The sequence below is a fragment of the Simochromis diagramma genome, unplaced genomic scaffold, assembly GCF_900408965.1.
Source record: "Simochromis diagramma unplaced genomic scaffold, fSimDia1.1 OVJJ01000293.1, whole genome shotgun sequence".
Taxonomy (NCBI): Eukaryota; Metazoa; Chordata; class Actinopteri; order Cichliformes; family Cichlidae; genus Simochromis; species Simochromis diagramma.
Window position 1 is genome coordinate 8,183,259 of NW_024386801.1, and position 15,711 is coordinate 8,198,969.

Sequence of the window (15,711 nt, forward strand, 5' to 3'; positions counted from 1 at the left end):
GAACTTTATTAGTGCAAAAAACCCCCAAAAAACATCAATGTATTTTCACTTAAACAAGCAGCTTTTTTAAGTGCATTAAAGTTATATAAAAAAAATAACAGTGCAAATGCAAATTCCTTGCTGACAGTTTAACCAAAAGGCATTTCCAGTGGAAATTGGCCAACATATCCTCAGCATAACCATGTATAATATTCACAAAACTTAAAAAGAGGTTATACACACACAATACGGTAATATTATGTTGAAGCACAGTACGTATCACTCCGCGAGGCGCCTGCCTATGATAGCCGTAATGCTCCGATAATCCATCAAGCGGTGCGGGTTTGTAGCTCAGCAAAGTCGTACTGAAACATTTGACAAATTTTCAAGTGCCGTGTACCACATAAAATCGTTTCGAGGTCAGTAAACACAACCAGAATTCATACATAAGGCACACGGGATTATAAGAGGCACTGTCGATTTTCAGAAAAATCTAAGGATTGATTTTAAGTGTGCCATATTTTCCAAAAAAACACAGTAATAATGACAGCCCGCTGGCATGCTCTACCAAAAATAGTGCTTTGTTGTGTATCTGACGGATGAAAGCTAAACCAGTTCCACACCAGCTGAAGTTGCAGCATTTTTACAAACCAATTCTGGTTCATCCGTTTCATTTAACGATCCACTTCCGCTCTTCTCATTCTGCGTCGCCGCCATGTGCGTATGTAAACAAAGGCACTGCGCATGCGCGTTTTACCCATGTTCTATCGCGATATTTCATTTTCCTATCGTTGCATAACATTACACCGGTATTACCGTGAACGGTATGATATAGCCCAGCCCTAGGCTGGAATATACACTGGGTATCCTTCCTTCAAAACATCTCTCTCATTTGAGAAAACCTGAGCAAAAGAGAGCACATTAGAAAACACGGTGGAGACTACCCTAGAGACAAGAGAGAAATGATTATGATCTCACTTGCAGAGCTCAAACCACAGGGCTATCAAGGTCTTGCAGCACTCACTGTCCGCTAAAGGCCACGCCACAGAGTATCAGAATGTCAAAATGAAAAGGTTGTACTGTAAGAAAGTAGTGTGTGGGTGGGTGTGTGGCTGAATGTGTGAGCGAGTCAGAGAGTGTGAAACATAGAGCTAACTGAATAAAATAAGTTGGGTTCAGTGCAGGAAGAAATGATGGATCAGTGAATAAAGTGAAGAACAAATAAATTACCCACTGAAAAATCTATCAATCAAAAAGGAATTAAAGAAAGGAATATAAATGTAATTAACCACACTTGTATTATTATATGGTGTTTACCTGACAGTGTAAAGCACCTTGAGGTGACTGCTGTTGTTATTTGGCACTATATACATGCAACTGAATTTAATTGAAAATGTAATTAATCTCACCTTTAATCTAGTCATCTCTCCTGCAGTTGCACATATACATGCTGTTTTGTTACTTCTTGCAAGTACAAACTATAATAACAATGCGTCTCCCATCTGGGAACAAACAAGTTCTGATGTGCATCCAGCGAAATAAACATCTATCCAAGATCACAAGGTTGAAATTTAATATATATGTCTTGATACTGAAAAATCTTGAGATATTACCTTCCAGTTGTGCTATACAATTCAGGTGATGCTTACATTATAATTTAGCAAAGTGTAATTTCATCTTCTGAATTCTTTTTTTTTTTAATGGAAAGGAAGGCAGAACTGAGAAATGTGCTAACAAAAGGGGAAAAAATGGCTCAAAAAGGGGACAGAGTGATAGATACCTTATTTCTACATTTTTACTTTGATTTGTGGACTAATTTAACCACGAGGCCTGCATCAATTTTTAAAACATCTTGTTCCAAGTTTCATAACTAGTGCCATAGAAATGGAAAAGGTAAGAGGTTAGAACAAAAGTGCGATAAGAAATGAAAGCAAAGAGCAGGACAAAGAATCTTCCTTCACAACACCAAAGTTAAATCATGTTAGAATCAAATCTTTTTATATGATTACGAAAAACTGTTTTTATAGCTGCATCTTTGTCTGACAACCATCTGTTGGCTCGTGCAAGCATATATAACAGGCATGCTAGATGGACACATCTTTGGATGAGATGCTTATATTATTTTGAATTGGTATTTTTACGGAGTATGTTTATGTGACCCTGTGTCTGCTGTCGGCAATCGTTCCATTTTGATCAACAGTTCCATTCCTTTGGCCTCCAGTCCTGGGCTCTGTTCCAGACCTCTCTCTAGCTCCCATGCACTGGATGTCAACCGCTAAATATACACCCTGCTGCAGCTATATACACACGCACACACTGACCAACCCAAAACAGTGAAAAAAATGTGAAATGATTACAAGCATTGTGACCGATGTACATTGTACATAAAAATTGCATGTGTTAACAATGCATCAAGTGCTGAATCATATTTACCAGTCAGTGGTAGCAAGCATCATAGTCAAACAGAGTCAGACACTGATCCCTGCTACCACCAATCACTAAAGTGTTTAGATGTTGTCAGTGATTCCAACTGCATATCTAAATCAAAAGCTCTGTTAAAAGTTACAGTTTTTGGAGTAAAATGAAAACATGTCCAACTGGCAGTTGCACAATGCAGACAAACATGAGGTGTCTTGTTATTTATTTTAAGCATTCCCACATGGTAATGAAACCATTGCTTTTTTTAAAACCATGTGTTGGTTAGGGAAGCCTAACTCTGCAGATCGGCATGTTCTACTCTATTTTAAAATGTTAAAGTTGGCCACTTATGCTCATTTCCAGCTTCATATTTCTTGTTCTTTGAATCTTTTTGACTCTACAGTGGTGTGAAAAAGTTTTTGCCCTCTTTCTGATTGCCTGTTTTTCTATATGTTTGTCACACTTAAATGTTTCAGATGAACCAAACAAATTTAAATATTAGACAAAGATAACACGAGTAAACACAAAATGCAGTTTCTAAATTAAGGTGTTTATTATTTAATGGAAAAAAAATCCTACCCTACATGGCCTTGTGTGAAAAAACGATTCCCCCCTAAACCTAATAACCCTTAGCAGAAACAACTGCAATAAAGTGTTTGTGATAACTGGCAATGAGTCTTTTATAGAGCTGTGGAGGAATTGTGGCCCACTGTTTCTTGCTGAAATGTTGTAATTCAGCCACATTGGAGGGTTTTCGGGCATGAGTCGGCTTTTTAAGGTCATGCCACAGCATCTCAATCGGATTCAGGTCAAGACTTTGACCAGGACACGCCAAAGTTTTTATTTTGTTTTTCTTAAGACATTCAGAGGTGGACTTCCTGTTTTGGATCATTGTCCGGCTGTAGAACCCAAGTGTGCTTCAGCTTGAGGTCACAAACAGGTGGCCGGACATTCTCCTTCAGGATGTTTTGGTAAACAGCAGAATTCATGGTTCCATTTACCACAGCAAGTCTTAAATTTCCTGAGGCAGCAGAACAGCCCTAGACCATCACACTACAACCACCATACTTAACTGTTTACTGTTTTCAGGTGGTTTTTTTTTAGATCCTGTCATAATGTGTTGCTTTTTGAGATCTTTTAGCCTGCTTCACTTTATAAAACAGGTTCTATTTAAGTGATTTTTTGATTCAACAGGTCTGCCAATAGTCAGGGCTGAGTGTGTTTGGTGAAACTGAGCTCAGGTTTCCAAAAAATGCAGTTTTTTGCAATTAATTCATTATTTTAATAAGAAGGGCAATTACTTTTTCAAACAGAACGAGGATAACTTTTCTCTCTTAATCAATGAAATCATCATTGTAACTTATCTTATCAAAATAAGTTTGATGATCTGAAACATTATGTGTGACAAATATGCAAAACACTAGTAAATCAGGAAGGGGCCAAACACTTTTTGACACCACTCTATGTGTTGGTCAGTGGAAGTTGATTCTAAACTGTGCCGATGCACTTGTAAAATCATCTTGAGGTCATAGATAAGTGTGACATTAGTGCCCCTGATAATGTTGCTTAGCAACAGGGAGATCCCAAAATGAGACCATCACTTATCAAAGAAACTTGACTCGGCTAAGTTTGACATAAATGCCTTCAGCAGATACGCTATGCAAAAAATAGAGCATTTTTGATCTACTGGCGAGATTTGTGAGTTGTCAAATGTCAACAGTGTAGCATCACATCAACCCAAGTGCACTAACTGAGCTTCATCAGATAAACAGAAAACCAGGCTATTGCTCATAAAATGATAAGCTTGCATAATATCAGTGCAAAAAGATACAGGAACACATAATCAAGGTAGTCTAAAAACATATGGATAGGCATTATCCATATGTTCCCTTGGGTTTCTCCTTCAGCAAAACATTGTATCAGAAATGATACGTGCATATAACCAACAGCTGTTCAACTCCTGATACATCGTACATCATACTTAAGCCGTTAGTGTGACATTCATGAATTATATAAGACTTTGTGTGAAAAAAACACGTGTGAAAATCCCTTTTTTTGCCTGACTGTATATGAACATGCACATGCAGAAACCACACATCTACACACGCTTCCTAAGAGACCAACAGGCATGTTAAAAATTCATGACAGGGCTTTGACGAGTCTCCACTACCCCCTGGGAGATATGGGGGAGGGTGAGAATGAGTGTGCGAGGAAAGATACCTAATTACCCTTCTATTTTGCTTGCATCCCTCTCTCTCTTTCTCTCTTTTTTATGTCAAACACATACAAAGGTTATCAGTCTAGCCAAAGAAAGCAACAACACAATCAAATGTGCTTTGCACTGAGGGATCTAGATTTGAAGAGGCTACTCAGTGAGTGACAGCTAAACTCTCTGAATGAGCACAACAGTTCATTAGAGCTGCTGAAAACTGCTGTCTCTGCCAATTGATTAGAAGCCACTGTTACTCCACTAAAATGCACAAATTTGCACTATAATGGATTACACTCTGCAAAACGCCCGACCTAATGGTTTTTTAGTCTCACTTTCACTAATTGTGAAAGTTGGACACCATGATGAGCTCACTCTTTCAGTTCATGACCACTGGAGACCTGAGAAGAACTATTACTCCTCTGCAATTGGCAGCAGAGCGTAGCATGGGTACCAGGAGAGTGAGAATTGGGTATATGATTCTTGGGAAGAGAAGTTGTTTTCAGACTCGTACTGATAAAAATTTTTACTGGTTGAAAGTTTAAAAGACATCTAAATATACCTAAAAACCGAGTTACATTTCATTCAACGTGGCATTGAAGTTGGGTCGTGTTCTCTGGGGGACGAGGCGGTTAAGAGATTTCAGGGAGAACAGGGGGAACAAGAGAGAGTTCTCAAGAATAATGCAGTCTATGACAAAAAGGTTCAATAAAATCTACAGGCAGCGCAACTGAAGCTAGTTAGTAGTGAGCTCTATCTTTTTTCTCAGATGAACATAAAAATGACCTTATGATGACTCTAACAACTGCTGTGCAGATTAATATTCTAAGAGCCAAATAGGGCAGATACAGCTTTTAACTACTCATACTCACTGATGTATAGGATCATTGTTCTACTGCCGTTGAGAGCTGACCTGAGTGCTAGGTAGTCCTGCTAGTCCCACAGAGAGATATTTCTGCCCTGCTCTCACCACTCTTAGTTGTCATTCTGCCAGGGCCGCCCAGCAGCCCACCATGCATTTAGTGAGAAAGCAGAGCACAGCTTAAAGGATAGACAGAGAAGATGAGACAGGCTCTGCTAAACCTCACAGAGCATCCCAGACACCCTGTGTATATGTGTGTGTGTGTGTGTGTGTGTGTCTGTATGTGTGTCTAAAGGCTCCAGACACTGAAATCAATAGGCTGTTCAGTGCACACTGCCCAACTCCCACAGACAACAAAGCAATACTTACAAGAGTAGTAACAGTCTAAATGATCATTAACACCCACATTCGCTCTTATCTTACTCTTTCTCAGTTCTGATGTGTCCACACATCGTGTTTTTTACTTGCCATAATGAGCTCCGTCTCAAATGGATGGTAAAAAAGTAAAAATGGGGGAGGTGTGAAAAAAGAAATAATAGAAAAGAAAGAGATGACTCTGAAAAGGGAAGAGGGAAGGACATAATTAACGAGCAGATGTATTAGCAGAAAGGACAGTCTAGAGAGAGGAAAAAAAACAATACTCTGACTCAGCATGATCACTGCCTTCAAAGTAAACTCATTAAAACAAAGCTCATCAGAATGAACACTGGAATGAGGAAAACATATAGCTGGGTGGCTTATGGATGATTTACTGAGCAACGGGATGGTTTCCGTGTTTGGAAAAGGACAAACAAAAACACCTTCATCCGTGTCTAATAAATAAATACTTTACATATATGCAGGAATATACATAAAGGAGAACAAAAAGAGTAAGAAAATAAATGACTCATATCATGGCAAGACATGGAGAGCAGGGCAAAGGACAGACAGACAGGACAGTAGTAGTTTAAAATGAAAGCTGCATGGAGAAAGAAGAGACAGATGGCAGAAGAATAGAGTGAGTGATAAAGCAGTGAGAGATGTCAGAGAAGATAGCTAAAAGGTTGATTTTAAATATCAGTTTGACAGAGAACTGTGACAAAAGGCCAGGATTTGAACAAAGGGGAGACAGCACTGGGTGTACTGGAACAGAGAGTTGACAGAAAAGGTGGGAGGGATGGAAGTATCCACAGAGAAGAAGGTGATATAGTAAAAGGAGGAAGGAAGCATGAGACACAGTGACAGACCTGAGGTATCTGCAGCTGCGAGAACCCATGGGAGAGCCTTGCTGATAGGAACAGTAAATGTACACCTGCTCCCCATTCCATTTAGTATTTTGGCTTTTTTGTTGTCATGCATGTATCTCAGAGATCTATTGCTAAGTGTAGCTATATCCCCTATGTGGACACCATGGATGGATAATTGGTATTAATATACTTCTTTCCAGTACACTTGGAGAATGCCATGTTCTTGTAGTATATCAGCTGTGTTCAAAGATATGCAGTCACAACTGTTTGGACGGTCCCCCTGAAAGCCTCTCGTACAACCTCAAATTGTTATTATGATTTACAAACACTCTGATCTAAAGAAACCTTGCATGTTTACCACTTCACAACAAGAATGGCTCTCTTCCACAGTGTGTACTCTGTCCTGTCTCTCTCCCCTCACCCCTAACCAATCATGGCAGATGGCTTCTACCTGAAGTCTAAAAGGGAGTTTTTCTTTCCCACTGTCACCAATCAAAAACTCCTATTGGGTGTCTAATTGTTGGGGTTTTCTCTCTGTTATTGCATGTGCTTTATCTTATAAAATAGAGTTTCTGACACGGAGAGACTGTAGATTTAGGTGTGCTTACTGTATGCTTACTATTAGGGATGGGTACCGGTATCCAGTGCCATTATGGCACCGGTTCTGACATAAACGGTAGTAACCAGACCAAAAAGCAGCGCACATTTCGGTGCTTTATTTCTGTGCTTTTTTTTCCTGATATGTCATACACTTTAGATTCTAGCCAATCATTTTACGTTTCCAAGGATAGTAGGCGGGCCCAGGTATGTAGGTTCTTTTAGAGCAGAGCTACAGATTAAAAATGCCCAAGGCGAAGTGGTCAAAACTCTGGCTGTACTTCACAGCAAAAGATGCAAACTCAGCAGCCTGCAACAAGTGCTTTAAGGTGATACTGTGCAAAGGAGGTAACACCTCGAATCTGATGAAACACCTGGCAACATATAGCATTTTGTTAAAAGCCGAGAAATGCGCCGTATTTGATAGCTTGTTGCGAGACCTCACACCGTGCACATCTACTGCGGCTGGGTTGCCTGTTATCGGACCCGGAGTTAGCAACATCCCCCAAAAACCCGGAGAGGAGAGTCCTGGCCCCTAGCCCTGCCAGTGTAGCAGAAATGATGACGGATGATGATGGCAGCAGCAGCAGCTTCTCTGCGTGAGTAGCTTAATGTTGTTCGTGTGTAATTTACATTGAGTACGCTAACCGCGTTATTACATTAATGCATGTAAGGTGAACTAGCAAACACCGTCGTAGTTACATGCGGCTGTCTTCTTGTTTGACGGCAGATACTCCCTTCACCCTGGCAAAAAAAAGGCTAAAATGACCAAAGAAAAAGTGGAAAACAGTTGAACATGAGAGGTTTTTGGACAAAGTTTATGTTTTTTCCATTGTTTAAGCACTGCTTCCAGCCAAGAGTGATACCATAAATCCCCTATAGCTGCAGAAAAGGCTAACATTGTTATCTTTTTATAAAAAAAACAGCTGAACATGAGAAGTTTTTGGACCAATTTTGTGTTCTCCATTCTTTAAGCACCGGTTTGAGCACCGTTTCAAAAATACCGGTTTGGTACTGGTATCGGATAAAACCTAAACGATACCCATCCCTACTTACTATTAAGATCTATACATATATTACCTATTATTTACTTATCAATTTTGTCAATCATGAGTACAATGCTTACCATACTGTTACAAAAAGATTATTAAGAATAGATTATTAATGTTCATTTAATTAAAACTTGAGCTTTTATATCTTCTTGTTTTATGAACGTTTTCTATTCAAATCAGAGAAAACCTTATGTCCAAAACTGTGGCATAAGCATACGGAACACCATAATATGTAGGAAAATATACATCATTGTCCTTTATACACCACTATCATATGTGGTGATAACTGCAGTATTTATTTTTTTCATGTTTCAAATCTACATTAAACAAATCTTAGCATTAAAAAAAACATTTATTTAATTTTTTTTTCTACTCTTTGCGATTTTCTGACTGCTCAGTTTATCTCTGCTTGTTTCCCGAGGAAAAACAATGATAAGGATTTACTATCCCTGCTTAGACTGATTCATTTTATTATTACGAAATATTATTATTTCACTGTCTATTGGTTAATTATAATTAGATTACAGACAATATATAACAATCTGTAAAAGAATTAACATGTGCAAAGAAAGCATAGATATACTGTTTGGTAGTAATCGCAGCTGAGAGCAGAACGGCAGAGAGACACTCATGCTAGTGTAAGAGCTGATCCTAATTACTGTGGATTGTTTCATCTCAATTATTGCAATAATTACAAAGTATGGAAATGCTGATTCTGAAAAATGCTACATGCCACATTTAATTGGCATTGATCAGTGTTAATTTTGAAGGAACAGTATCTTTAGACCACAAAAGGCTGTAATACATTTTGCAATCCACTAACACAGTTTGGATTTCATCTTGATTAGCGTATTAGGCTATTGTCCCTGGCCTACTAGAAGTCTAGTTAGAATTCCCTATTTGCAGTCCTTCCCCCCTTCTCTTTTCATTATCACACAAACAATAAATATAAATGTATGCTCACAGAAAAAGACACACACATACACACACACACACACACACACACACACACACACACACACACACACACACACACACACAAAAACACCGTTTACCTGCTTAATACAGTATGATCAGCGCACAGTTGTGATGGGATGTAGAGTAACATCTGTTCTGGAGACTAGAATATCTCTGATCGTGTCATAGCTACTACTCATTGCTGTACACTGGTACACAGACACACACAGACACACACACACAAACACATAAATGCATCTTCTGCTCATTATTCTAACATTGTGACAGCAGGCAGCAGATTAATAAAAATATGGTCCAACACCTGGGGTACAAAGACTCCATTAAAGAGATCTACAAATACCACATTAAACACTTAACACACATCTCTAAACGGAGGGAACTGGATAACTGAACTTTGCAGCATTACCCTGGAAATCTTGAGAATGACACTTTTATAGATATGACTATGATTTTTTTTCATTATTGATATGATTGTAATCTAAATGTTTTTATTACCATATCATGCTTACATTATAGGGAAATGTCTGAAAGACAGCTGGGACATTTCTTTCCTCCGTATATGCTTAATACGTAAAATATATAAATATGTATAAATATATAAAAATAGCACTCCAATGTTATGATATTGTGTTGTTTGTCTTGAACCATACTTTGCATTTGTTTCCCTCTTTTAAGTGAAGTAATCAATGAAAAATGGTAAATGGCTTGTATAGCGCTTTACTTAGTCCCTAAGGACCCCAAAGTGCTTTACACTACATTCAGTCATTCACCCATTCACACACACATTCACACACTGGTGATGGCAAGCTACATTGTAGCCACAGCTGCCCTGGGGCGCACTGACAGAGGCGAGGCTACCGGACACTGGAGCCACCGGGCCCTCTGACCACCACCAGTAGGCAACTGGTGAAGTGTCTTGCCCAAGGACAGAACGACCCAGACTGTCAGAGCTGGAGCTCAAACCGGCAACCTTCCGATTACAAGACGAACTGCCAACTCTTGCACAATCCCAGATTTACCTAATACCACGTTTTTGGTAGTGGAGACTACCTGAAAAATATAATATTTTTACCACTTTACTGTTTATTCTATGTCTACTATAAATAAAGTTACAGAATGTCAAAGTAGTCAATGAGTCATTGATTTGCTTGTATTTTGGTCAGTCTGACAGTCAAATAACCAAGACAAAAACTTTGTACCAGCTAGCATATCCAACAAGGTATATAATTAAAGACAGTGGGCTAATCGTGTTAGGAAATTCTAACAGCAAAGTTTTAATCAATGTATTAGATCACATCGACTGGGCCTCAGAATCAGGATTTTCTTTTTCTTTTTTATTAAGATGAGTTTTACACATAAGCTGCTAGTTAGCAGCTAGCTAACACTGGTAAAAAAATAAGTGAACACTTGATCATTTCAGTGTAACACAAACTCAGTTAAAATTCAGAGATCTTTTTAAAATCTTTCCAGTTGGAAAGCATAAACCATTGTGAATTAATCTGATGCAGAGTGACAACAGTTGCACTGCAAAGACAACAACAAGGCAGCCCCAAAAGTGGAATGGTTTTGCAGGTGGTGGTCACAGACATGACTGATTCTTCCTCTGGTTTGTTTCTTATCTTTCTCTTCATGAGCGGAAGTTCACACTGAGCACATGTCACAGGCATGAAAGAGTCTGGAGATGTGGTGGCAAACGTTGCAATGCCTGCACTATCATCTGCAAAAGCAACTGCAACCAGTGGTGGACCTACAAGCTTTAATATTATCTAGCATGCCAATCGAGCTGCATGAGCACAGGTCCCATTAAAGGATGCTGGCTCCTCATACCACCTTCAATGAGTCTGATTTTGACAGTTTGGTCAGAAACATGCACATGAGTAGCCTACTAGAGCTCACATTGTAGGGCTTGACAGTGCTCCTTCTGTTCCTTCTTGTTATTTCTATTTCATTTAGCCTTAAAAGGCCAGCAAGTAGTGTATGTGCCACAAACTGTGGCTTTTTGATTTTCTTGTATCCGTCTGTAGACTGCATTAAATCGAAATAATAAAATAAATATTTAAAAAATTAAGTATTTTATCAACTTACTGCTAAATGCTATTCTGTAAGAGAGTTCCATGATCATGTTGCCAACATTGTAAAATTAAGATTATTTAGCAAAGACACATTAATCTGCAAATATCCATGTACCAACACACCCCATTTTACAGCGCAGAGTCTCACACACCACCACCTGTGTCCTGTAGACTTTCTTTCCTTTTTTGTGTGCTGCAGGCTGAGGGATTACTCTAAGTAATGCTGTGGAGTGGCTCATTAGTCACTGGATAGAGCCCTTCACCTCAGGAGAAAAGAGGAATTGTGCAGACACACACATACAGTACTGTAGACATACACATTTACCCCATGCAGACTGTTCAAGTAAAAACAAATAACTGCGGCTGATATGTGGTTTCTGGATGTAGGGAACAACCCATTCAAAGAGCAAGTGTCTAAATATATGCTAGTATATTATTTAGAGTGATAACTCAGCCTGCAACACCAAAACTCAACATCTGCTTTATGTTACATTCAGTTCAAGTGATGTTATCAATGAAGCAAACCTCAAATGGACGTCCAAAAAAAAACTGTGGGACCCCACACAATCACAGGGCACTTGTGTGGGCAGTAGGTATACTAAAGAGGGAGTTTGATGTGTGAGCATGCATCAGTGTCTTTCTTCAGTGTTTATTTCGTTAATCTTTTGTAGCACAAGTTTAGCTGTATCAATAATTGAGCCTTTAATTACAGTGTACTTAGGCATTCAGGGAAACAGATAACAAGCTGAATATGTAGGAGGGAGAGATGTGTTGTGAATCAACTCATCTCTCCAAGATGTGTTGACTCAAGCCAAGAGAGTCTCACACAGTTTTGCCGAGTGGTCAAGCGTATTTGACATCAAGATTTTCATTATGATATCACCCTAAGCAGAATTATTTACTCTAATGACCCTTTCACAGCTTCATACTGTTTTTTATGAAGGTGTGATAGCCATTTATTCAGCGTAAGAGGCAAGAATTTTCTTGGTTGAGATAAATCCATTATAATGGAAATCTGTTTAAGCATATGGACTATGCTCTCTGTATTATAATAATAATAATAATAAAAGTAACAAGAATAAAAATAAGATGGAAATCAACAGTAAGTGGTCTGAATTTAAAGATACAAATATGCATTCATTAGAATTTATTATAAATTTATAGAGGAGTTTTTGGTACTTTGGCCCTTTGGCTCATGCGTGTGTAGGTGGCTACATTTCAGTGCCTAAGCTCTATCAAACAACTGTCTGCCAATATCCCCTATTGAGTTTTTTATGTAGCAAATGATGTATAGTGGGTGGATCAGTGAGTGGGCAGGTGGACAGTCCAAACGGTGAATGTTTCCATGTTTAAATGTGTGAGTGTTCCCCACTGGGCTTCGAGCCACAGTATCCATTGTAAAACCTTTGATAAAGTGATCTCTCCTAGCAGTGTGCAGCCAAGTACATATTAATAATGCATGCTACATTCTGCCTCACACTTATTTATGAAAGCATGAATAGGCACACATAAATGGACACTTATTTCACACACCTGTGGCTAGGTAAGCTGCGGCCTTTGGAAGGTCATCCATCACGCGGAGTTAGATATCAGATAAAGAGAGACAGACAAGACACAAGAAAGAGAAAGACGAAAGCCAACGGGAGGATGAAAGTTTGAAAGCACTTGTCAAGTAAGTGAAAATGGCTTGAGTGCCTTGGGCAATCTCCAATTATATTGACATTGCGAGTCACTTCCAACCTCATATCAAAAGCACTGAGCAAAAAAGGAAGTCCCAGTTGCAATGAAGATTCGCTTCCTGCATTTTGCCTAATAAAGTTTAGAGCAAAAAGCCCTCCTTTGACTTAGAAGATTGGTCAGCAAAAATCTCAAAGCACAACTGAAATCTAGTGGGACAGTTTGCTTCCTGTATACTATCTTCTGGTTTGAGTTTGCTGGTGTTTATTCTCACTCCTACTGTATGCGGTCTGCAAGTATTAGAAAGACTATACCCAAAAGGGAAACCAATCGCACTATTTGCTAAAAGCCTTCTTTATTTCCTCAGCTGCTCTCACTATGATCCTTTGCTCACTGTCTATCTGTCCATCAATCCACATAGCCATTATTTTCATGTTGACCTGCCTCTCTTTCCCAGCATGCATTTATCATTTATCTTCTCATCTATACATCTCATGACAGAGAATCCAATATCAGTGTGCCTTGAGGTTACTCATAAAAGAAGATGAGGCATAATAAAGAGTGAGACGTGATCGATGTGTGGAGGTTGGATCAACTGTCAACATAAAGTTGACGTCCCACCCACCACCTACCCTTATGAACTTTTCACATAGAAAATACACCGTAACATTGCCCAGTATTGCAGCCATTTCTCTCTTCTACTGCTTTTCCATGCAGTAGAGCCAATACTCACTTTGCTGCTGATGCAAATTGTGGCACCAGCACTCGGAAAATTGATAAGAACATGAGTGGCTTTACTTAACAAACAAAAGACAGACACTTGGCAGGACACATGTTTATGGACATTCATAAACACTCCCTTTCCATTACTAATTAGACAACAACTGCAAGGCCTTAAAAAGGCAATGTAAGGCAATTTGCTATTCAGACTCCTAGTGGAGATGAGAATCTCTGCCCTAAAAAAGAAAGAAAGAAATTGGGGGGGGGGAGAACATCCCGAGGGTCGAGGCTCTCATTATCACATTCAGTCCAAAAGAAGAAAGATCTCAGTCCCTGCTTTCTACTCTTTTAAGTATATGCTTCACCCACTGTTCCTTTAGCATACAGCATCTATCCTCTACTATGGAGCCAAATTAGATTTATAAATCGTCACACACACATAGCTTTATAACAGAAACATTAGTTGGCTATAAAATGTCCATCAAAAGTAATACGCACTCCTCGGGTTTAGACTGTGATAACATACAGACCTCCTAAAGGTTGTTCTGAACAACTGTTGGGTAGTTGTGTACTTTGAAACAACTAGGAGATCCTGTTACTAAACCACTCTAAAATGTTTTGAATGATACTCTATTTAAAGGCTTTGGACTTCAACCAAAGAAAAAACAACCACATTTGGAAAACTAAGCCAGAAAAATATGCAAACAAACAGATAATGCGCAGATGGTGGTGTTAATGCAGAATTATGTGTTACGTTTTGGGCAATAACTTGTGAATTACTCAACTTAACTATTCATGCTTTACACAATAATGCTGTTACAGTTATATGTTGTGTCCTACTTAAGGAAAAGCAATCATTCAGTTTGGCATAAAAATATAGTTTCTCCCCATTTACAACTGCTGTGCTGGTAGGTGTGATTGTTGGATATTCAACTAAACTTCGTTTTACTGTATGTGGATGTAGATCAATGTATGTGAAGATTTAAATCTCCAGTCAGATGCATACAGTATATGCATCAATAAACATAATTCAGCTACCTTTATTAAATTTGTATGCTATATAGAGACTGAATTTTCTTTAACTTTTTTGTTGCCTTTAATAACACATGATCATGACTTTGCAAGTTTGTCTGTGACAGATGCAGCTCAGAAAACAGAAGGCTTTTGTATCTAATTGCTTTTAGTTTTGGGACTGTCACAAAATCTACACATAGCACAGGGTGTCGTGCTTGTTCAAGACAAATCAAACATAAAAACAACTTAATTTTTTAATCATCTTTTTAAAATTGCTTTTATCCGTGTTGGCAGTTTTCATCCCTGGTCTGAAATGAATTAAATGTACACAAAGTGAATTCCTGATGCGTTTTTCACTTGAATGACAAATCGGTTCATCTGCTGTTATTTGTATTACTTTTACAATGACTAAATACCACAAACATCCCTGTGTCACCAAAACCTAATGTGCTCCAGTTTATCTTTAGGTTTTTACAATCACACTCTGATTATTTAATATCCATGGTGGAGTCTTAGAGAAGAACAGATGGAAAACTGGTCGCTGTCATGGCACTTGAAGAGTTTGTCCTGTGCAGCATCAAAAGCTACAAACAAACTGCAAACTGACAGTTGGTTCCTTTGAGAGGAGTGAGTTTTACCTCCAAGGCAGCAGACCTCTTGTGTAGCAGCTGCTCTATGTTCCTGGCTGCTCTGGCCACTAGCTCCTCCGCATCGTTTTGCTCCACAGTGTAGAGGTGCTGGTTACTCAGAAAAATCTACATGGAGAAAGACAAATGTAATTGCTGTTTTAATACAAAAAAGACTTGTTGTACACACATTCATTTGTTTAAATTATTGTTAAAACTAAATATAATTTTCACAGGAAATTAAGAGTTTAAACATTTAGGGGAAAATATACAAGGGGTTG

The 15,711-nt window shown here is 38.6% G+C and overlaps 1 protein-coding gene across 4 annotated transcripts in view; it reads right to left on the reverse strand.

Moving 5' to 3' along the window:
• Window positions 1–15,711, reverse strand: part of LOC120729725 (voltage-dependent calcium channel subunit alpha-2/delta-1) — a 76,107-nt gene that overhangs the window by 51,407 nt on the left and 8,989 nt on the right. For all 4 annotated transcript variants that reach the window (XM_040025548.1, XM_040025550.1, XM_040025549.1 and 1 more), the window contains exon 3: window positions 15,443–15,559. In XM_040025548.1, coding sequence (XP_039881482.1) covers window positions 15,443–15,559 — 117 coding nt within the window. The remainder of the gene's footprint in view (window positions 1–15,442; window positions 15,560–15,711) is intronic.